This window comes from Aotus nancymaae, unplaced genomic scaffold (assembly GCF_030222135.1).
Source record: "Aotus nancymaae isolate 86718 unplaced genomic scaffold, 86718_ANA_hifiasm-v0.15.2.pri h1tg000030l, whole genome shotgun sequence".
Taxonomy (NCBI): Eukaryota; Metazoa; Chordata; class Mammalia; order Primates; family Aotidae; genus Aotus; species Aotus nancymaae.
In genome coordinates, this window is record NW_026988443.1 from 8,831,522 (window position 1) to 8,855,084 (window position 23,563).

Consider the following 23,563-nt stretch of genomic DNA (forward strand, 5'->3'; position numbering starts at 1 on the left):
TGTGGAAAGCTGTCAGTTTCTTAAACATACCGTTAGCATACAACCAGCAATCTCATTCTGAGGTATTTACCCAAATGAAATGGAAACTCTTTAGACAAAACCATGTACATGACTGTTTATAGTGACTTTCTTCCTAATTGCCAAAAAGTGGGAAATAACCCAGATGTCCTTTGGCTGGTGAATGGATAGATAAGCCTGCAGTGCATGCAGACAATGGACTGTTACTTTGCAATAAAAAGGAACTGAAACGTTCAATGTAGATAAGTCTCAAATACATGAACGCTAAGTGAAAGACACTGGATTTAGTAGGCTACTTCCTATAGGATTCCATTTCTGTGACATTCTGGAAAAGGCAAAACTACATGGAAAGGAACATCAGTGGTGGTTTGGGGTAGGCTGACTACAAGCGAGTATGAGGGAATTTTTCAGAGGAAAGGAACTATTATATATGACTGTAGGTATTTCTAGCACAGAATTGGGAGTCTGTCCAGTAAAATGATAGCAATTATTAGACTGTTGGTTGGAGAAAGATTTGTCATCTTAATAGGTGAGAGCTGAAACCTCAGAGGAGAATATTATAAAGCAAGAAGTAGCTTAACTCTAGAACCAACCTATAATGTACTAACATTTATACTACTCTGAGAAAAGAATCATCAAATACCATGCAAGATGGGTTAAGATGAAGACTGATCCTTAGTGATACTCAACAGAGCAATGTCAGTGTATTGGTGCAACTTGTTGAAAAATAAATTATGGTAGCATTGCTTATAGTAATAATAGGGGATTAGCCTATAATACAGACATACAAGAGAAGAATATACAGAAGTTGAAGAGATGTTACAGATCCATACATACTGACAGAGGAAGGTGAAAGACAATGTTGACTGAAAAAATATTCCAAATGGTACACAAAATATACTGTTATTTACAAAAAAAAAAAAAAAACCCACTTAATATACTGTATTACATTTCTAATGACTACATTCCTAGAATGAAGGATACACACCAGACTGGTTTGTTCAGTGGATTAATAGTAATAGTAGCTGTGTCTCTGGGAATTGGGTTAAGATAAGGAGTCTAGGTGTGTTCTATTTGAAATTGTTTTGGAATAAGAATTTATTCATGTTTAAACTATTGTGTATATATTATGTTATATAAAACATCATGTATACATAAATTTTATGTACATAATAGAATTACCAATGCATACTGTGCTACATTATAGTATACAATTATACATTGTAAGTAATACAATGTATAGATTATACACAATTAACAATGTATACAGTAAACAGCGTAAGAAATATTCAAGCAAATGGGACACTGCAGAGACAGCAAATGCAGACCAGACTCCTAGGAAGGCAGAAAGGGGGCTAGAAGAGAAAGGGTTGAAGGAAAGCTTAAGATTTAGTGACCAAGTGCAGTGGCTCATGCCTGTTACCCCAGCACATTGGGAGGCTAAAGCAGGAGGATTGCTTGAGCCCAAGAGTTCAAGACCAGCTTGGGCAACATAGTGCAACCCCATTTCTATTGTTAATTTTTTTTTTTTAATGAAACATTTGTGAAGGTACATCTGTTGATAATAAAGAACACTGATTTTCTTTAAAACCTCCAAAATGTTTTCTAAAGTAAATAATAAAAATAACAAGTGTCATGAATAAAATATGTCTGGGATTTGCTCTAAAATAATCTGGGGGATGGAAGTGAATGACAGTATAATCAAATAAGGCTGGTGAAATATCTGAAATAGAGGAATAGGCATGTGAGGATGCATTATGCTTTCTTCTCTACTTTTGTATGTTTGCAATTTCCTATAATAAATGTGAATTTGCTTAGTATGCTTTCTGTAAGGAAACATGGATGAAGCAGCACATGAAAAAGAATTTTAACCAACAGACTATCAGCAAATAATGTGACAGATGATTTTTAGGGGCTTTGAAGGAATTGAATGCTAACGGCACTGTACAGACAGCCAGTCTTTCTGGCACTCTGGCAGCGTCTTTCTCAATTGCAGCTCCTCATCTGAGCCACTGCCCAGAAAATAATTTGAGTAACTTTCCTCAGATCTCCCAAAGATGATATATAGCTAACTAGTACCATACTAGATTTTAGTAATTTATTACCTACAATGGATACCTTAGGGAATTAAGGTATACTTTTCTAGTGAAATCCCAGTTGAGGATGGCTGCTAAAAAATGAGTAACATTAGACTGAAAAAAGAGAATACTGTATAAAATTGTACTTTTTTAAAAAAGAGAAAAAGGTATGTGTTTAAATGACTATAACATAGCAGTGTAATGCTACATAGTTATTGTTAAAAAAAATCACAAATTTGTGAACTCACAAATGATAGAAATGTATAGGTCAAAAGCACCTGTGGAGGAGCTTGTTAAAAACAGAACTATTCAGCCCCTTCTCAGATAGCCATCAGCCTCAGCCAGCTGAAAAGTGAAGTTGGCAGGTTATGTAACTTAGTGTTTTTCTCTTTATTTTTAAAAATTTTTTCTTTAAGTCCAATACCTGTTCTCACTTATGGTGTGTTTCTTTTGTGTGTAGATGTGTTCAAACTCTTCCAGGTAAACTATTTAACTCATTTGAGAGTCTTTGACTTAATACTGAGCTGTGTGCATTTGCATTTTAAAATTTTTGTATCTTTTTCCACCATAGAGACTGAGAGAAATTAATAGTATGATACGCACAGGAGAAACACCAACTAAAAAGAGAGGAATTCTTTTGGAAGATGGAAGTGAATCACCTGCAAAAAGAATTTGCCCAGAAAATCATTCTGCCTTATTACGCCGTCTCCAAGATGTAGCTAATGACCGTGGTTCCCACTGAGGTTAGTCTCTTGTATTGAAACTCTTCACAAAGTCTGTTTAGCAGCAGCACCTTTAATGCATCTAGACTATGGACCTTTTTTTCTTAATCCAGCTGATCAGTTACAGCCTGTAACATGAGGGGACATTTTGGTGAGAAATGGGACTTAACTCCTTCCACCAGTATCCTTAGGATATTTTAATTCATCCCAGCTGCATTTTTCCCCCTACCATTCAGTGATTACTGTCAAGGCTGCTTAGAATCCAAACTTGGATTTTTGACTCTGACAAAGCTCTTTAAAGTAGTGCAAGAGAATGACAGGTACTCAAATGTGAGCATAGGAGGCTTCTGTTGACATACTCCAACAGAAGAACTGTGTTTCAAGTTCACTCCTACCTGTTTTGTAGTCAGCTGTAGTCCTCATGAAAAGCAAAACAAAAACTAGGTATTCTGTCCTAAAACACCTGGTAGGAGCATGTGATTTTTGCATTCCTGAAATAGAAGAAAGGAGAATGCACCCAGGTTGTTTCCCTTTGTGCACGTCCTCCCTCTCCCCATTCGGTGTGGTGCAGTGTGAAAAGTGCTTGATTGTTTGAGTGTGCAATGTCTGAGTGAACCTGTATAAGTGGCGGCACTTTAGGGCTGTAAAATGCATGATTTTGTAACCCAGATTTTGCTGTATATTTGTGATAGCACTTTCTACAATGTGAACTTTATTAAGTACAAAACTTCCAGGCTAAACATCCAATATTTTCTTTAATGCTTTTGTACTTTTTTAAGCTGTTAAAGCCCCTATGGCCACCTTTTTGGGAATATGTTTTAAATTCTCCAGTTTTTTTGTTATATAGGAATCAACTGGCTAAGAAAAGACTTTAAATCGAGTTGAATTGAGGCAATTAATATGAAAAATTGTGACCTCTGCCTTTTGGAGGGAGTTATCTAAAAGAAAGATATGTCTATTAAGGTGATATATTTTAAAATATTTTTGGGTGTTCCTGGCAGTTTAAAAAAATTGGTTGGAGAATTTAGGTTTTTATTAGTACATAGTACCATTTATACAAATTAGAAAATGTTATTTAACAGCTGTTGAATTATCTATACATATCTTTATTAATCACTATTGTTCCAGCAGTTTTCAAGTCAAATTAATAATCTTATTAGGGAGAAAATTCAATTGTAAATTGAATCAGTATAAACAAAGTTACTAGGTAACTTCTATTGCTCTGAGAAAAATATGGAACTTACACTGTTCAATTAGAATAGTGTTCTGCAAAAATATTTATAAAACCTCTCAAAATACTTACTGCTACTGTAATTTTATATGAAGATAAGTGTATTTTTCAATAAAGCATTTATAAATTAGCTTTTGTTTGGTTATATTGAGAAAAGGGTAGTTTCTTGCATAAATGGCAAAGAACAATCATTTATTGGTTTATTTTGTTTCTACTAAACACATTAGTCATTCATCATTTAAATACCTGACTTCATTAGAAACCATTTTAACACTTTTTCTCCCTCCTGCCATAAAAATACAGTGAGTAATTTGCTTAAAAAACAACACAACACTAGGAACAAGTGTTCCGGTTTCTTCTCACTGAACTAAAGACATTTCTCAGTGATTTCAGTTTATAAATCAGTAAGACAGTGCAGGCTATAAATCAGTGCAGGCTGAAGACTTGAGATTCAAATGATCTTCCACTTAAAAGTGCTGAGCTATGGAACCTGCTCTCTCTATATCTCTCCATTTCCTAACATATATACAACTGAAACCACTGATTTACGAACTATTAGTGCTGAATTCTGTCTGCTCTATTAGTTTAAATGAATGCAACTTACCTTTAGCATTATATTCAGAAAAATACTTAAGCCTCAAGGTCCCCAATAATTTGGAGTACTGAGCTAGATAACCACCCTAAGACACTTCTGACAGAAGTAATGTATTACTTAGAGAGAGGTTTCCAAAACCTGCTGTTAGAACCTATGCATACATGGAAAACACTGGCAGTCAGTCATTGTTCACACAGCTTTACTCTTCAGGCAGTCCTCTGCCATTGGTCAGCTTGAACCAGGCCAGAGTCCAGCAGGAAAGTGCATGGTGCACCAGATTCACCATCTCTTAAGTCGCCACTGTTTTCTCTTCTTTACTGAAAGGCTGTACTGAGCCAGGCTTTACCCATGACAGGCCAGCAACATGAACACTTTTATTGTGCTGTTCCTCAGGCTTCTTCTAGGCACAATCAAAACAGATATTTAAAAAATGACTGATGAGATTTCAGCACTGTACAAACTCGTTTCCCAAAAAAGTTACTTGTATGTAACAAGCAGTCTCCAATGAAGACATTTTAGAAAAGAAACAATGAGTTAGCCATATCATAAGTGGTGATCCACTTACTTTCTGAGTCAGCATCTTTTCTCTGGCTTCATCATGTACAGAAGGATTCCATGGAGAAAAGCTTAAGGAAGAGAAAAGTATTTAAAAACTATGTGTTGGGTCACTAAATTTTAAAACATTCATTTTGCAGTAATGAAGCTTTAAGCCAATTCCCCAACTTAATAAAGAACAGTACTTTTTTTGTTGTCAACATGTATGTTTTAGATATTATCTAATTAATTTTCTCACATAACTATCCCTCATACGTGGATGAGCTCATTTAAGCCTCACACCAACCCCTAAAGTACTATTATTTGAAAGATTAAGAAAGGAAAGCAGGGTAAAATTAATTTCTCTGGGTTACCAGAGCCAAAAAGTACAAAAGCCAAATAGTCCATCTGCTGACTCCAAGCTCTTATTTTTATTTTTTTTGAGATGGAGTCTAGTTCTGTCACCCAGGCTGGAGTACAGCAGTGTGATCTCAGCTCATTCTCGGCCTCCACCTCCTAGATTCAAGCCATTCCCCTTTTTCAGCCTCATTGGGACTACAGGCACAAGCCACCATGCCCAGCTAATTTTTGTATTTTTAGTAGAGATGGGGTTTGGCCATGTTGGTCAGGTTGGTCTCAAACTCCTGACCTCATGATCTGCCCACCTTGGCTTCCCAAGTGCTGGGATTACAGGCATAAGCCCCCATGCCTGGCCATGAGCCCAAGCTCTTAACAGCTATACTCCACTGCCTTCCCAAGCAGTACCAATGTTGCCAAAGAGCAAAATCACCAATTCATCCATTCCCAATACTCCTCCAGATGCTATTCCCTAAATCAAATGTCATAGTGCCATTCTCAAGCTATTCAGTTTTCCTCCTTTCACCACATGTGAATGTCTATGAGGGTGTGGCAGTTTAAGACGGGCTCCAGCTAAAACTGCCAGCTGAAAAGAAGAGTCCTGACATGTGAATGAATAAGTGTATCACAAGGATCTCTGGGAAACCAAAGTCACCAGAGAACATGCTGTTGACACAGTCTGTCAGTTGTAAAGCTTTCTGTTTAAGGGAAGAGCCTCAGAGGCATCAGAAATTGAGTTGGCACCAAGTTATAAAGGTTGCAGGTTAACGGCTTATGCATTTGGCTTTTAAATATCCATTCCGAGACCACCTGAAGAAAGGACAGTGGACAGTTATTTGGGGACTGCACCACTTACCTAATTGCATAGGGGTCTTCTATTTTAGGCGGGTCAAACAAACGAGCAGTGCACACCTTAACGCTGTCAACAACTTTACTTTTAAAAAGCTGAATATCTTTTTCATACCTGTGTTAAAAGTTTAAATCAAAAAGTTACCAACTTACTCTACTTAGCTGCATCTTCAAATTTATTTTAAATAACAAAGCAAATGTTACATACAGTACTGCCGCCTCTGGGTTCAGGGGGCTTGCTGTATCAATCTTGTAGAAAACTCTCCTTGCATACATTAACACCTGCCAAATATGATTATGGTTCCGCCTAAAGGGAAACATGGCGTGATTACCGAGGCTTCCTCTTGCTGTATTACATCACTGAAAGAAACACTATTTACTTACCTCCATTTTGCAAATGCTCTCTTCACATCCAGCTCACCTGAGGTGGGATCAACTAGCGGGTGAAAGACGGGAATATCAAACACCAAGCGCTGTATTTAAATAGAGACATGTCCTTTAATGGAAGCAGTGGCACTTATGAGACCCACTGAAATCGTGATAAAAAGAGCTTCAGGACAAGGCAGTCACGTTATTTAAAGCTAAAGAGCTGCTTCAAAAGGGATACTTAACTACTTTTACCATGTTCCTGAAAAACTAAATTTTGCAATGAAGTGGAGAAAACTCCCTCTCCCTCCACTAGAGCCTGAGGATCACCATTCACCTGGTAAGTGCTAAGGACAGCAGCCAACCTCCCTTGCAGACTCTGAGCAGAGAAACAAAGCAAGGCAGAGGATGGCATGCCTGAAGCTGCTGCAAAGCACACAAGTCTCCCTGAACGACTACTGGGTGGATAAATCATAAAGGTACCAGGTCAGGAAAAGAACCAGGAAAGCTGTAAGCCCTTTCCACCCTCCTCACTGATCCACAAAAGAAGCCAGACTGTGTCTCCAACTTACTGGACAGTCACCATCAGGATAGTTATCAGGGATGTAAACTGTGAACTTAAATACGCCATCTTGGTAAAGTCCATGCCGTATGAATATTACTCCAAACCACACTGTAGGAAAAAATAAAACCATTAAGGCCTAAATTTGTGTGGGAGGAACTAAATGTGCTATAAATTAAGAGTGAATCCTCATCTTACTTAATGCAGAGCGATAAGAAGGCTGCACATAGACACCTGGTAGCTTCTGCTTCACAACCAAGGTACTACAACAAAAACAGAATGATTAACTGGTGTGGATACAACTGACATATGCAGATCAAACCACCCCACATTCACTTCGAGAAAATGAATGTCCCCTCAAGGGGCAACTGATGCCCAAACCCTGCAGGCCAAGTTCTCACAATCTCTCACCTGACACTGTGAGCCCTGGCCCTGACAGCTGCCCACTACAGGCTTCACAGCAGCTGCTCACAGAGCAATGAGCGGGCCAGCAGCCATCCCACGGTAAGAACTTAAGCCAAACAGGGATAAGTGAAGAATCAAGTTTTCCTCCCAGATATCTGCTCTTCCAAAACATCATTTTGGAAACCAGCCTATAGGCAATTCTGAATAATGCAAACTGAAGTAAGTTCTGTACATTTGAGGTCAATGAGAGTATTTGTAAAATGATGCTTTTGTGACCACGGATGATCATTCAAAACTTTTAAAATACAACTTCAGGTAAATTAAGATTTCTTGGAATTGGATCACAAAGTTGTCATTTTATATTTTAATCACAAGATCCCACGGCAGAAGGCAGTGTTCAGCTTGCAGTGCTGCCTGGGGAGGGCAGGTATCCTTGCGAAGCTCTCATACGCTCTGCCCTCAAATTGACCCCCCAACGCAGACACCTGAACTCTGGGGGCCTTGCCAGGGAATGGGAAACGGTGCTGAAAACAAGGAACAACAGGTGTACTGACACAAAGGCTACACTGGTTCTTCTGGGACCTCGTTACCAGGCCACAACCATTCTGGTCTGTTCCTTGCAACTATGAGCCTGAAGAGGTAAGACTGAGACCATACCTTGAAAAGAACAAATTTTACCTAGGGTCTTAAAACACATTAACCTGCCAATCCTGGATTTTATCAAGAACTATTTTATCAGGCCTTAGTTTATCATTTTTATTACCTACTTGCCATTCACTTATTTTTAGTCATTTTTGAGTTATTATCTAGTCCATTTTTAAGTTGCTAAAATTCAGCATGTCAATAGTAACATGGCTGGCAGATGTATCTACTTTGCCAGAAAAGGCAGTTCTGTGTTCTAATACAGATTTTTTTTTTTTTGAGAAGGAGTTTTGCTCTTGTTACCCAGGCTGGAGTGCAATGGCGCGATCTTGGCTCACCGCAAACCTCCGCCTCCTGGGTTCAGGCAATTCTCCTGCCTCAGCCTCCTGAGTAGCTGGGATTACAGGCACACGCCACCATGCCCAGCTAATTTTTTGTATTTTTAGTAGAGACGGGGTTTCACCATGTTGACCAGGATGGTCTCGATCTCTTGACCTTGTGATCCACCCGCCTCGGCCTCCCAAAGTGCTGGGATTACAGGCGTGAGCCACCGTGCCCGGCCTCTAATACAGATTTAATCAGCACAGTAGAGGCCTGTTCAACTCACTGCCCAGCCTCAAACACAAGGCCTCCATTATAGAGCCGAAGAGGCCATTGCTACCAAATGACACCCAGTCAGTTACCCTGGGGCCTCATACCCTCTGACCATTACAACATTAATACATTGAGGGAGGAGTCAAGGATTTTTTTTTTTTTTTTGGACAACAACAACAAAAAGGTCTTGTAGGCTGAGCTCGGTGGCTCACGCCTGTAATCCCAGTACTTTGGGAAGCTGAGGCAGGCAGATCACTTGAGGTCAGGAGTTTGAGACCAGCCTGGCCAAAACGGCAAAAACCTGTCTCTACTGAAAATACAAAAATTAGCTGGGCATGGTGGCGTACACCTGTAGTCCCAGCTACTCCAGAGGCTGAAGCTGGAGAAACACTTGCACCCAGGAGGTGGAGGCTGCGGTGAGCTGAGACTGCGCCACTGCACCCCGGCCTAGGCAACGTGGTGAGACTCCATCTCCAAAAAAAGAAAAAAAGATGAGGACTTGCTATACGGCCTAGGCTTATCTTACATTCCCGAGCTCAAGTGACCCTCCCACCTCAGCCTCCTGGGTAGCTGGGACTATAGGCCCACAGCTGGGAAATTTTTTATTTCTTTTAGAGACAGGGGGTCACTCTGTTGCCCAGCCTGGTCTTGAACTTTTGGATTCCAGTGTTCCTCCTGCTTCAGTCTCCCAAGTAGCTGGGATTATAGGCATGAGTCACTGTGCCTGGCTCAAGGATGCTTTTAAAATAACTGTATACACAGGAATTTTTAAATGATGGAAATTAAGAATTCTCCAAACTTTCTGTCCTTTTAACAAAGTCTCAAATGAAATGCCATCTGCATCTGCGGTGCTGGAGCCCCCATGTGTGCCAGGCACCATGGGTTGGCTGCCAGCACTCTGCACCCTGTACAGCTCCTTGCACTCCACAACCAGGTGCAAGTGTGGCCCAGCTGCTGACCTCGGTGACCAGTCAGCATCTTCCTTACATGGAGCCCACTTGTCTCTTCCCTAGAATTGTTAAGTCCTGCCTTTGGGGGTCATACAGAATAATTCAGATCCTTCCTTGTGCCAGACCTTCAAATATATGAAGACAACTTTAATATGTGCTTAAGTTTTCTCTTCTCCAAGAAAACTTCTCCAGTTCCTTCAACTGTTAATCCCTAAGGTATGGCTTCCTGGTCCCTCCCTGCTAGGCCTTCTCCATCTGTCAGGAGGCCACCTACAAGGCAACAACCAATGGAGAACCATCCTCCAGATGGGTCTGACTCAAGAAGACAGAGACGACCACTCTCCCACTGTCCAACTCTAGAAAAACCTCTTCAGGAGGCAAATTCCTCACTTCATATAAATGAAGACCAAATTTACTAAGTTCCTGGTCTACTGTAGGTTCTTAATAAACCTTAGTTTCTTCCTTTTCTTACTCTTCAAAACAGACACGGAAATTAAAGTACCCTCTGCCTTTAAATCTTATTCACCCAAGCTCTAAATGAGAATCTTTAAGAGAGGATATTTGTATAACTCTACTTAGGTCTTGGTTAAGAAAGATTCTATCACCAGCAATAGCCTCCATATTTATTGAGGCTGATGTTGAAGAGGGACAGGTTTGAGCTCTGAGATTAAATGACAGCCCTTTACTGCGTCCATCGGAATAAACTTCATTCTTCACCTTAAAGGATCACTCCTAATTTAACCAAATAGTTTGTTAAGAACTTACAATTCTGCAAGAAGTGAGTATTCCAGGTAGAAGGGTCCATAGGACGCATGCGTGCCATTTGTTGACTGTGCTGCTGGGGCAGGAGATGTAGGCTTAGTTATGGGCAAAGCATTTTTGGGAATAGAAGGCAGCTGTTTCTTTGGTGCAGTTCGCGGAGGACTGGTTTTCACGTCCCCTGTTAATGTCTTCTCTTCACCTTCAGATCGCTATACAAGATGAAGTTGTAAGAGGATCTGTTAGGATGATTCTTAAATCACAAGAGTACATTATTAGCTCCATGGCTTAAAAGCTGGAATTACTCCTTACAAGGACATTCTAACACCATAACCAAGATGACTAGAAAGTCCTTTGGGCAGGCAGGTCATATAAAGACAAAGCTGAAGCAAGACCAAAGCATTAGAGAAACTCTTTCGCATAGGGAAACTCATCCTATAAGGATGATACAGTCACCGTGTACAGGATTAACTGAAACACAGAGAGAAATGGTTTCTCCTAGTGGCCCCAAAAAGAGGGCAAGGGGTTACTAAGCAATTAGACAACTGCACAAGGCTAGAAAAGTCCCCCTGCACTTAGATGCTATAGAAGGTTAGGTCTAAGAAGCTCAAAGTAGTGTGGATGACTGAAATTAGTCACTGCCTGTTAGCACTTGGGTTAGAAACAAAGAATGAATCTATTCTCTCACTTGCTTGGGTCTGATTTTGATCTTGTCCCTACTGGGTATGTTTTGACATTTCAAATATCACCAGCATAAACCGTCAACCTTAGTCAAAGACAAAGGTCAACATGAGTCAGAGACTAAACTACCATCTCACAGGTACTTCCTTGGCGCAAGTACAATCAAAGGCTGTTTAATTAGCTATATAAAAAAATGTGTATCATATGCATAGCCCCAGTGATGGGTGCACCCAAAGGCCCTGACTTCAGCACAATGCAATATGCCAACGTAGCAAAACTGCACTTGTACCCCACTGCTATCTACAAGTGAGGAAGAGATGTGTATCATACACGTACACAAAAGGTAATAGTGGTGTTTGTTCTCTTAGAGATGAGACTATGGTTATTTTAATTTTCTTATTGTCTATTTTAAACTTTCCTAAAATGAAAATATTTTTTTAAAAATCATTTTATTTAGAAAAATTAGTGCCCCTAAAGTCTGATTTAATGATATTAGACTAGCCTTTCCCAGAGCTGTTCTAACCATAGAACCTTGAAGTTTAGCAGAAACTACAATGTCACAAATATCATGTGTAAATATAACCTAAATAATCTTAGAATTGTGATGACCAGAACGATTTGTATTTGAGATGCAATCGCAGTCTCAGAAACAGACTTTAACCAATAAAATAATTATTTTCAAGAGTAAACCCTTAACTAGAAAACCCAGGTAATTTTGTCAGGATTACAGGTGACCATGACAGATTACTTTAGCCTTCATTCTGACCCCATTTTCAGACACAGAAGCAAATAGGTTTCCTTACTGAATTTATCAACTGTACCTACTTTGCGTACAGAGCTTGTAGACATGCTCCAGAAAGGGTTCATAACGTGTATTCCAAACAAAGAAATTCAGTGGTGTGTCATCAAAATCTTCTGTCTTCGGCATTCACTTTACCTTAAAACAAGACGGGAAAACATAGAAACATGCCGATACCAACAATTAAGACTTTTTTTTTTTTTAAGATGGAGTCTTGCTCTGTCACCCAGGCTGGAGTGCACTGGCGCGATTGCTTGGCTCACTGCAACCTCCACTTTCTGGATTCAAGTGATTCTCCTGCCTCAGCCTCCTGAGTAGCTGGGATTACAGGTAGCTGCCACCACGCCTGGCTAATTTTTCTATTTTTAGTAGAGACAGGGTTTCACCATGTTGACCAGGCTGGTCTCCAACTCCTGACCTCAAGTGATCCGCCCGCTTCAGCCTCCCAAAGTGCTAGGATTACAGGTGTGAACCACCGTGCCCGGCCAACAGTTAAGACTTCTGAAATGATGAATAACTAAATCTGATACCCTAGATATACAATATAATGTTATATAACAAAGAGTTATAAAAACCTAGGAAAGAGTCTTCAGGCATCTTCAGAAATAGTTTCCTTCTATACCATCTTCCTTTTCTGGCTCTAATTTAATTCACACCTTTAGATGTTTATAAGAATCTGTGCACCAGGTCCCCTGGCCAGGATTCAGATTACTCAGTGACACAGATGAGCTTTGGTGCCAGAAATTCAGAAGATATGGAAAACAGTTGCTACTAGCACATCTCAGCATTTAACAGGAAATCCAGATTCAGAATGCACTGTACCCACATACACAAAAGTTGTATCACTGTTCCCACGGCTATGGGAACAAACAATAAAGATCTAAGGAGGCTGAATTAAAAGCTGCCTCAACTCACTTGAGTACAAAATGATTCCACCTGCAAAGTGTTAGCCAAAGAAACGAGAAAACAGGGAAGGCAGAGCACTTGTGTGTCACTAAGATGATAAAAGGTGTTACCTGAGTCCTGTCCGTACCATCCCCCAAAAAACTGCCTTTTACAACTTCGAAACATAGAGAAACTGCAGGATCACGCACTTAAGGAACTGCCTAGCAATCCAGACAAATGCAACAGAGGCACACAAGAGACAGTTCACAAGTACAGATCTTCCAGGCGAAGCTGCGAGCTGTGAATAAGAGTGTCTTCAAAGGTCACAAAGTCAGTGGGTCATTTACTAAAAATACAAAGAAGCAAAGGAAAAGCAGCCAAGCCCAGCTGTAAGAACAGCAACTTCTCTGCCCTGGTGATTTTCCCCCAGGCTGTTACCTTTAAAGCAGAGCTCCTTCTCTGAATTCCTACTTGCACTAATCAAAACGCTGAAGGTGAAAAGGGTCAAAACTAAGTAACGTTTTCCTAATTTCTTAAGCAGATCATGAGCAAACCATGTACTAAATGTCCCCAATCAGCAATAATTTGCCTTCTGACGAACTTGTGACAACCAGGGACATATCCAACCCAGGTCATCCAAACCTTGCCAGTGCCTACGACTGCTGTTTTGTTTTCCATGAGAAAATGCCACCCAGTAATTAAATCAGAGGAATGAAGATCCTGGTTCTTCCACTAACATGGAAAACATCCAATAAGTAACAACAGCTCTCCGCAAATCTGCCTTTAAAGGTGAGTATGACACATTGAATACACTTAGGAAATCAAAAATGTGCGGGGGCGTGTTCCTGTTCGGCTCAAATGAAGACACTGATTTTCAGATCTAGCAGTAATGTGCAACACCCCAATGTCCTCTAGGACACACCTGATTTAACACAAGACCCCCATCCCTTGGGACACAGTGGTGCTCTCCACCATGTACATTTAATGGGTTGGTGCAAACCTGTAGTCTCTCCCAGGTCTAACATGTTAGGATTCTCTGACTTTCCCTTTAAGAATCCAATATAATTTGTCCCCAGTTCTGCCTATCTTTAAGAAGGAGGTATTGTCTACTGCCTAACTTTGTGCTGGCTCTTTTAATCCAATGTTTCCAGCTGCAAGATAATCACGAGAAACTAGCACACTTTTCAGGGTCTAGTCTTGGACAAGCACAGCATGACATGTTCCGAGAGGAATGACATAGATGGAAACAAGACATATGTTACATCCTTGCCATTGGGAAACAATTTTAGAATTTCTGCTTATTTGGCCACGGCTACATTCCTTTACATCACCCAGCTGAGAAGTCTGGGTTTTCAGTCTGCGCGAATGATAGTGCACGGCAGAGCTAAAACATGAGTGCTGCTGTTACTCTGTGTGCCACGGTGCACTCACATCACCCCGAATCAGACTTGAAATTCCACGTTAAGAGGCGACAGAGCAGGGATCAGAAAAAAGACGAAAATGGCCTGGACTAGGCTCTCTGGGGACAGCCGGGACCCGCGGCAGCCTCGGACCGGCACCCTCGCCGCGGGCGGAAACCAGCCTCCGAGCACGCAGGGAATCTGGACAAACCTGTCTCGAGGTGATGCAAGGCGGGGGCCCTGTCCTGGACTTGCAGCTAGCTCGAAGCTGGCCCGGGAATCCCAGGCCCCTCCACAGTGAGGGGCTCTGGGACTCGGCGACACCCCCTTAGCCAAGGCTGGGGTTCGGGATCCAGCCGGGGAGGGCGGGCACTGGCCGGGGCGAGCCAGCAGGGCCCGCCTCTCTCCCTCGGCCGGCCCAGCCCAGCTGGAGCCGCAGCCCCCAGCAGCAGTCCCGGGCTGTGAGGCGGCCAGCGCAGCAGGTGCCTGCAAACGCGCACAGGTGCCCGGCCCCGCCTCCATGTCCCAGCGCGGCCGCCGTCGCCGCCGAGCCGCAAGCGCCCAGTAGGACGGACAAATGCCAGGCCCGCGGAGGCTGGCGGCCAGATTTACAGATGCCTCGGCCCTTGCATACCTACCACCGTACCGGGCAGTGCGTCTCACCCCGGTGCCTTCAATGCAGAGCTCTTGGCTGCCGAGCGCCGTCGCGGCCCGACAGCATCTCCGGCCGCAGCGCCAGCCCAGCCCCAGCTTGATCCCCGCCCCACCCCACCCTGCCCTGCCCTCGGTGCCGGGCTCCGCCCCCTGTCGCAAGCCTCTGGGCCCAAGGCTTCCGCCTTGCCTCCTGGCGCCAACTGGCTCTCACACCTGCCCGTCAAGGACGTTTTTCCGGGGGCCTTGGGAAGACAGCACTCCGTCCTGCCAATCAAATCACTCCGGTTTGGGTGGGACTGCAATTGATCCTCCCCTTACGTAACAGCGCCCGGAATGGCCTGTCAGTCTTGGAAATATCGGTCCCCCGAGGAGGGATGGGGCGGAGATAAACAAGCGCCGGGACACAATTGGCCAGGGCATCCGCCAGTCACTATGGAGACCCGCCCGGAGGTTTATGAGCTCAGGTCGCCGCGCAACCGCCTTGTGCCGGGGCTGGGACGCAGTCGGGGCGTGCCCGATCGCGCGACCACCCCGTGGCTCCCGGCGCAGGGTCCTACTGCTTCGGGCAGTGCTGCGAGGCCCAAGGCCGCCACGTCGGGCCCACAGGGTTCCAGGGGTCAGAAGGACGCTTGGCGTGGCGTCAAGAAACGCCCGTTCTCTCCATCGGTGCAGGAGCTGAAGGCTGGAGCTGCAGGGAGTTCAGCTGCAAGTCGACCCCGGGCACTAGCGCAGCCAGAGGAACTTTGTGAACCTGTGCGTGCCGGCCCGACCTGCAGCATCCGAGTGGAGACCGGGGGCTGGGGTTGCGGGGAGGCTGAGGACCAGAAATCCATATTTGTCACGGGTTCCCTTGCTGGTTCTGGCACACACTGAAGTTGTAGAACCTCTCCCATGGCAACGTAGTTCCTGGTCATTTTTCTTTTCTAATTTTATTTTATTTTTTAACTCACACGCTCTCAGTGGACCTCCTGTCTCCTTTCCCATGGAGGTCTCTCTCCGGCCTAATTCTGTGACCGCCAGCGGCTTTCTGGGCCTGTTTTTACCAATGGTGCCTCTCCGTGGCTACTCCCTCCAATCTCGGCACTCCACTTCCGCACTGCCGCGACAAGCCCTCTCTCCCAAGCCGCTGCCCCTTCTGTAGACATCAGAGGCACTGACCTGTCTCTGACACTACCTCAGTGTGTTAAACTCAGAAAAGAAGATGCATTCTCTGGCCAGATTGTTTGGTCCATTTTTGGTTGCCTCTGAGATTCTAGTAAGTGACTTATTAAAGGGCAGGAAGCCAAATACTCCTGATGTGAATCCCAAGGGTTGGTTCAGAAACCCAGCTTCCTCCCTCAGCTGAAAACACTTCTGAGCCACTTCATTTTGTCCACTTAGGGCACATTTAGGAATGTTATCATGCCTTTTAATATGAGTCTTAATACAGAAAGGCAGGCAAGGAAGAAATCCTTTCTTCAGGCCACAGGTGGTCTCCTGCGGCACCTCTGTGGCCCAATTTCTCTCAATCTACTTTGCAGCCTATTCTCCTCTTCCAAGCTTTTCTTCTGCTTTCATCCTTTCCCCAACCTTCAGTTTTCACCAAGAACTCACATAGGTATTTCTCCAGCTCACATCTCTCCACTGAGCATCCAGTGCATGTCAGCAACTGCCCACATGGCACCAGATGCCTTAAACACACACCAGCATCAGACTACACATGGCAGAAAAGCCAACTCAAACCGGCCCACTTAGCAAGGGGATTTGTCTCCATGGCAGGGTGGGTTCCAGAGGTGGTGCCCTGGTCTAGGGCTCTACTTTCCTTGCAGCCCCTGGAATTGCACCTTCAGGCTGGTAGTAAGATGGGTGCCGCACTCCAAGCACGCCCAGGATTTCACAAAATTAAAAGTATCCCTTTCTGCCAGTGGTCCCTTTTGAGGTACATGAATACCTTTCCCAGAAGCTCTGCAGAAGAAATGCCCGCAGGTTTCAGTGGCCAGAGGTAAGTCTCTGGGTCTCTGGCCGCTATGAAATCAGTCGATGGCAAGTGGAATGAGTCCGTCATGATCGGCTTGGGCTGAGATTATCCCTGGATCTCTGCCTGGACTTTAGGCAGAGGAGAGCCATGATCAGACTTGTATTTTGAAAACATCGCCTTGTGCAGAAAACAGATTGTAGGGGCAACAAGGGTCACGGGACAGTCCAGAAACCATGGCAGTAGTTCAGGCAACAGACAATCGCATGAATTTGATGGTAGAGATGGAGAATTGAATGAACTCCAGAGATGTTTAAAACGGGATGATATACTTTGGATATGGTTTATTTGACCCTTCCAAACCTCATGTTGAAATGTGACCCCCCAATGTTGAAAGTGGGGCCTGTGGGAGGTGTTTGGGTCATGGGGGCTGATCCTTGTGAAAGGATTGGTGCTGTCCTGGCAGTAATGAGTGAGTTCTATTAGTTCCAGAGATAACTGATTGTTAAAAAGAGCCTGTAACTTCTCCTCCCCCGACCCCTGCTTTCTTTCTTTCAGGATGATTCCTCCTGGCCTCTGCCATGAGTGGAAGCTTCCTCAGGTCCTCACAAGAAGATGCTGCTGCCATGCTTCTTATACTAACGAACTTTAGTTGCTTCTGTCTTTCATTTGACATATATTATTGCATACCTATGACATCTAGGCTTCGGATGGTGGGGAGGCAATGGAGAACAAAGCAGACATCGTTCCTCCTTGTAGAATTTACAGTGTGGGAAATAGATGCCAATCAAGTCATCTCCCAAATCAATGGCTAATTGCCCCAAGGAAGTGGGTAAGGAGCCAAATAAACCTCTTTTTAAAAATGAATTACCCAGCCTCAGGTATTCCCTTATAGCAATGCTGATGGACTCATACAGGTGGGATGGACAGAGCTTGGCCGTGGACTAGGTATGAGGGATGAAGAGGGAGATATGGCTGACACCCAGATTTTTAGCATGAACTACAGGATGGCCGGCGAGGCCATTCACTGAGGTGAGAAACAGTGAACCACAAGCAGGTTTAGGAGAGTGGGAAATGGGAAAATCTGGGTTCTGTTTTGGGTAGAGATGTTTGGGGTGTTACGTGTGTACCTGATACCCACTTTTGCCTTTTTCATTGCTGACAGAACCTCCATTTTTTGGAGGAGTTCAAGCCCTTCAGTGGTTCCCCATCGGGCAAAGACCAAACTCCTCACAGTGGCTGTCGTTCAGCCCCAGGCGGCCACAGACTCCAGCCACTCTGGCATTCTTCCAGTTCCTTGGAAGGAGATACTCCCCAACCTGCCCTACCACAGAAGGGGCCTTTACAGGGACGTTCCCTTTGCCTGGTTCATTCTCTTCTCTCCCCTACACAGATCCCAGCTCTAACACCACTTCCTTGGGGCAATCTGCTGTTGATCTGGGAGATAATAGGTGTCTGTTTCCCACACTGTAAGCTCCTCAGGAGGAACCATTTTTTGCTTTCTATTGTCCCAAAAGCTAGCTGTTGTAGGCATGCAGTAAATATTTCCCAAATGAAGGACAGGAGCTACTAAAATACATTTGAAACACCAACCTGCACGCCCACAGCTCTGCGCCAAAAAAGCAACTCATTATGAAAATCAGGATGATTTATTCAAAGGGAAATGAGGAGGTGGCCTCAAGGTACCATTTCTTTAAGACTAAAACGAAGTGCTGAGAAAAATCTCAATGGACCCAAAACCTTAACCTATATAAAACATTTTCAATCGCTTCATATTACATTTGCTATTCTAAATTTTCGAAGCCTGTTTGATATATTTGCGTCAAAGGTTCTTTTTGCATCAGGACTTAAAAGATATGTGATCTCTGAGTATTCAGGACTTCTGCTCATGTTCTAATCAGCAAAATATTCACTGAATCATGCTTCTTTTGGTCTCTGGAAAAGTAATTGTACAAAGCAGTTTAGGCCACTGACTTACTATTAAAGGCCTTAACAGAAGGAAGGAAAGGATAAAATGACGAAGGTTAGTTAAAATGCATGTTTTACACACAGGTACACATATAAGCCAATGTTTTTAGCTCAATCCATTTGTCCTCAAGTCCTTTTCTGAAAGGTAGATTCCTGTATACGTCACTATCGAAATAGGAGAGGATGATCTAGCTATGCATACTGTCTTAGAAAAAATGTAATTAGCACATTAAAGCCGTGACTTTATGGGTAATAATGTTTAGGATGAGACCAAAGTAGGCATTTAATTTTTTTTTTTTTTTTTTTTTAGGAAATGGATTTAAGGGAGGACATCAGATAAATGTCCTGTAGTTAATAATGGTCCTCAGACATGACAGAAATCACAAATTTTTGAGAATTATTGAAGGTTTTAAAATACTGCTATAGACGGACGGGTGATGTGGCTTTTTTCCGTTCCATATCCTCGGTGATCGGTACAGTTCTTGCTTATAACATCACAGATGTGCTTCCGGTTTTTGGTTGCATCATGTTTTCTTCCCTGCCCCGTTACCCATAACCCCCATCCCTGAGTGAGTGGGTGGGTGGAGGAATGAATTTCACAGACAGACTACAACATTTCAAAATTAAATCAAGGTAGCTAATGGATCACTGTGAATATTTATGTCTTAAGGAAAAGCAACCAGTATATGATACTGCTGCTCATACAGGGCTGAAGAGAACTAATTTCCTTTTATAATCAAACAGCATTTTGAACATGGCCTGACACCACAAATAACACTCACTTCCTCAGCACGCTGATGACTGTACCCACAGCCATAAGAGCAATGTTCTCCTTGACTGACGTTATCTTTGGAAAACCACCTCTGTGGTTTCAAAGCATTTGGAATGATGACAAAGGCTTGAGTTAGTTTTGTCTAGAGTGGCACACTCACAAAAGCAAAGAGGGAAAACAATGCTTATTGAGAGAAGGATACTATTCCAGGCAAAACACCTTTTCTTTCTCGCAATAGGTAAATAGTGATTCCGTGAGACAGGGGAGCTCAGTGACCTCAAGAGTCACCCACCCAAAGCAAATGACATTGTGACCATTTATTCCAATATTTTACTCTGAAATTTTTCAGTCATACTGAAAAGTAGACAACAACAAACTCCCTTCGCTCATCATCTAGATTCAAGAATGGTTAATGTTTTGCTGTATTTCATCTTTGTATTTTTCCTCCTGAGTCACTGAAAAATAAGTTGCAGTCATCATGCCCTTCACTCCTTAGTGCTTCTGAGGGTGTTTCTCTTCAGAGCAAGGATATTCCCTTATGAAACAATCCCACAGTCACTCCTAAGAAAATTAATCCCACATTCCTAGACGTGTGTGTGTGTGTTTGTGTGTGTGTTTGTGTATGTGTGTGTGTGTGTATATGTGTGTGTGTGCGTGTGTGTGAGAGAGACACAGTCTTGTCAATCATGGCTCACTGCAACCTCAGCATACTGGGCTCAAGCAATCCTCCCACCTTAGCCTCCTGAGTAACTGGGGCTACAGGTGCATACCACCTCACCCAGCTAATTTTTGTATTTTTTTGTAGAGATGGGGATGTGTCATGTTGACCAGGTTGGTCTCAAAATCTGTCAAAGTGCTGGGATTACAGACAGGAGCCACCACACCTGGCCTTCAGGCCTATTAAAACTGCCCTGATTGTCACACACCAGGAAAAACACTTTTATAGTTAAGGACTGAATGTTTGTACCTTCAAAATTTATATTTGAAAACCTAATAGCTCGTGTAATGGTATTTGGAGGTGAAGCCTTTGGGAGATGATTGGGTCGTGAGGGTGGAGCCCTCATGAATGGGATTTGTGACCTTGTAGAAGGGACCCCAGAGAGCGACCTTCCTTCTTCCACCATGTGAGGACACAGTGAAAAGACATTATCCCTGAAGAAGCAAGAACTCACCAGACTCCTAAACCACCAGCACTTTGCTCTCAAACTTCCCAGCCTCCAGCACTACGAGAAATTTCTGCTGTTTATAAACTGCCCAGGTTATGGTATTTTGTTCTAGCAGTCTAAACAGACTGAAACAGTCGTCATTTTTTTAAACCAGGATTCAATCAAGACTCAGTCATTGCATTTGGTTATATCTCTTTAATCTCTATCCTAGAGCAGCCCTCCCACCTTTTTCTCCCAATAATATTGACAATTTGAACATGTCAGAGTATTCTGCATTTTGGATTTGGCTGGCCTGTTTTCTCGTGACGTTTAACTTGATCCTCTATTCTTCTATTTCTTATAAACTCTAAGATGTGAAGGCTTGATTGGCTTCATCATTTTTGGCAGGAGTGCTTCATGGGTGAAAAGCTTATTGTGGCTCTTCTAACTGTCTGTCTGTCTAATACAGGGTCTGCCTTTGTCCCCTAGGATAGAGTGCAGTGCTGTGGTCATAGCTCACTGCAATGTCAAACTCCTGGGCTCAAGCAATCCTCCTGCCTCAGCCTTCTGAGTAGCTGGGACCACAGGTGTGCACCACCACACCCAGCTTTTTTTTTTTTGGAGAGATGGGGCTCTTGCCATGTTGCTCAGGTTGGTCTCAAACTCCAGGCCTCAAGCGGTCTTCCTGTATTGACCTCCTAAAGTGCTGGGATTACAGGCGTGAGCCACCCTGCCTGGCTAGAGCCACTGATTTAATAAGAATTGCAGCCTAATGGTTCTGCATGAACCAACGATTAAAAACAGAAATGTACTAAGAAAAGTTACCTGAATATCTGGAACTGTACAATAATGAATAAATAATGAGGCTTTCAGGAGGGTATCATGATCATTCCTACTTCCCACTTTTAAGACTGACATCCTGTCAATAACTTTGTTAAGACGAATGTTAAGTCCATAACTCAGGCTTATTCTCATGGTCCTCGCTGCCTACTTCATGCTAACCAAGTTGAATCTGGTTTTAAACTACGCAGAATGTGGTGCAGGAGACACTAGGTGGCGAACTGCCGTTGCTGTGCTGCAGAACGTTAGTGAGGGAAGCCCTGGCCTGGGGGCGGTGGGACGTTTACACATTCCACACTCAGGTATTGCTGCATCCGACCTCTGGCCAAGTCCACGCCTCTGGTCCCTGATAACAGGTATGCCCTAAACTCGCTCTGCAGAACGTTCACTTTTTTCCTCTGATATGACAAGGTATAAAACGTTCCTTAATGTGCCTGAGAAGAGGAAATAAAGACTGTTGGAAAGAATACTAAAAGGCCAAGCACGCGCCTTTTCCTCTGGGAATATGAATAACACAGCAAAGGTGACCACAGAGAGACAGAGGCTGCACATCCTACTGGGCTCGCATGAGTGTCATTTGCATTTTTCCCAGTCACAGGCAGCAGCTTCTCTTGACAGCATTTAGATGGCCCTTTCAGGAGACACTTAGCGGGTCAACGTTCCCCTGTTCTAACTCAGCTCCAGCCCGGGAAGGTGCCGGGTGCGGTTGAGAAACCCACGGGTTAGGAACTTCCGCCTGGAGGGTGCTTGAGTGCCCTCTGGTGGGCAATAGGAAGAATGCAAGTAGCCAAGACGAAATTATCTTCCCAAATAAGTTGCTCATAGAGATTTTAAACAAACTCATTCCCTTAAAAGAAAAAAAAAAACTGACTCTACATTGACATTCCTCAAAAGCATGCCTGAAAGTTTTATATTTTCCTTAACCAAAGGGTTGAATATCCTCAAGCAGGGTAGCATCTCCACCAAAGGTTCGAGTACATGGAGCTGAGGGGTAGATTCAAGGAAAACATTTCCACCTAAGACGCCATTCCACAGGGCTGCCCCACCTGAGGAAATTCATGCCTTTAGCCCCCAGCATCTCCCCATCTACAACTACCTGTCTCCCTCCAATCTTCATTCCCTAAATAGAAATGACTAATGAGTTTAACGCTTCCACATACATTACGCTTCCACGTACATTAGGGCTTAACGCCCTACATTAAAGAGATGAATCACTAACAGGAGATTCCAGTACTGGCCCAGAGCATAATAACAAGTTATCTCCTCCATCCCAGATGGTCAGAGGAAATGAGGGGATGGTGAAGCCACTCGGGAGAGGCTGGGGGCTGTGAGCAAGAAGCAGGGATCCCTGCACCCCTCCCCGAGGCTGCACCCTTACAGCATGTAGGAGCGTGGTGACATGGCCTAGGAGGAAGTCCAGCCCCAAAACTGCCCTCGCGATTACGGATGAGGTGTGTGAATGGGGACACAGTATCTCTGAGCAAGGTGTGTGTAGGTGGAAATCAGGGGTGGAGGCGTCACTGGGAGGTGCACCATTCCTAGTGATACAAGTCACTGAGGGGCCAAGCCATCATCCAAGGGTCATGCCACCCAGCTTCTGACAACAAATATTTATTTAGTCAAGGGCCAAATAGGGCCGCATGGGTTTCACTGGGCTGTTGGTATCAGCGGATTCAGGCAGGAAAACAGATGAAGCCAGGTGTGTGCCCTCTGGGGCCAAAGAGAGCATAGAACTCCCTCAGGCCCAAAACACCACCCATCCACATCCTCATCATGGGCACCAGCACTTCCTGGGGTGCCTCT

At 43.6% G+C, this 23,563-nt stretch overlaps 2 protein-coding genes across 12 annotated transcripts in view; one reads left to right on the forward strand and one right to left on the reverse strand.

Moving 5' to 3' along the window:
* RBL2 (RB transcriptional corepressor like 2) overlaps positions 1 to 4,179 on the forward strand; it is a 52,025-nt gene extending 47,846 nt beyond the window's left edge. For all 4 annotated transcript variants that reach the window (XM_012447945.2, XM_012447946.2, XM_012447948.3 and 1 more), the window contains one exon: positions 2,668 to 4,179. In XM_012447945.2, the coding sequence (XP_012303368.2) occupies positions 2,668 to 2,838 (171 nt within the window). In that variant the 3' untranslated portion in view covers positions 2,839 to 4,179. The remainder of the gene's footprint in view (positions 1 to 2,667) is intronic.
* Positions 4,180 to 4,236: 57 nt separating this feature from the next.
* The window catches only part of AKTIP (AKT interacting protein), a 53,220-nt gene continuing 33,893 nt past the window's right edge, over positions 4,237 to 23,563 (reverse strand). For 2 of the 8 annotated variants that reach the window (XM_012447956.3, XM_012447955.3), the window contains exons 2-10: positions 12,169 to 12,280; positions 10,669 to 10,874; positions 7,511 to 7,575; positions 7,323 to 7,423; positions 6,769 to 6,857; positions 6,593 to 6,691; positions 6,392 to 6,499; positions 5,210 to 5,270; positions 4,237 to 5,044 (exon numbers count right to left, since the gene is read on the reverse strand). In XM_012447956.3, the coding sequence (XP_012303379.1) occupies positions 4,934 to 5,044; positions 5,210 to 5,270; positions 6,392 to 6,499; positions 6,593 to 6,691; positions 6,769 to 6,857; positions 7,323 to 7,423; positions 7,511 to 7,575; positions 10,669 to 10,874; positions 12,169 to 12,210 (882 nt within the window). In that variant the 5' untranslated portion in view covers positions 12,211 to 12,280 and the 3' untranslated portion in view covers positions 4,237 to 4,933. Of the gene's footprint in view, positions 5,045 to 5,209; positions 5,271 to 6,391; positions 6,500 to 6,592; positions 6,692 to 6,768; positions 6,858 to 7,322; positions 7,424 to 7,510; positions 7,576 to 10,668; positions 10,875 to 12,168; positions 12,281 to 14,638; positions 14,657 to 15,061; positions 15,183 to 23,563 lie in introns of those variants that run through there. The other 6 variants (XM_012447952.3, XM_021665023.2, XM_012447950.3 and 3 more) reach the window with 6 other exon arrangements.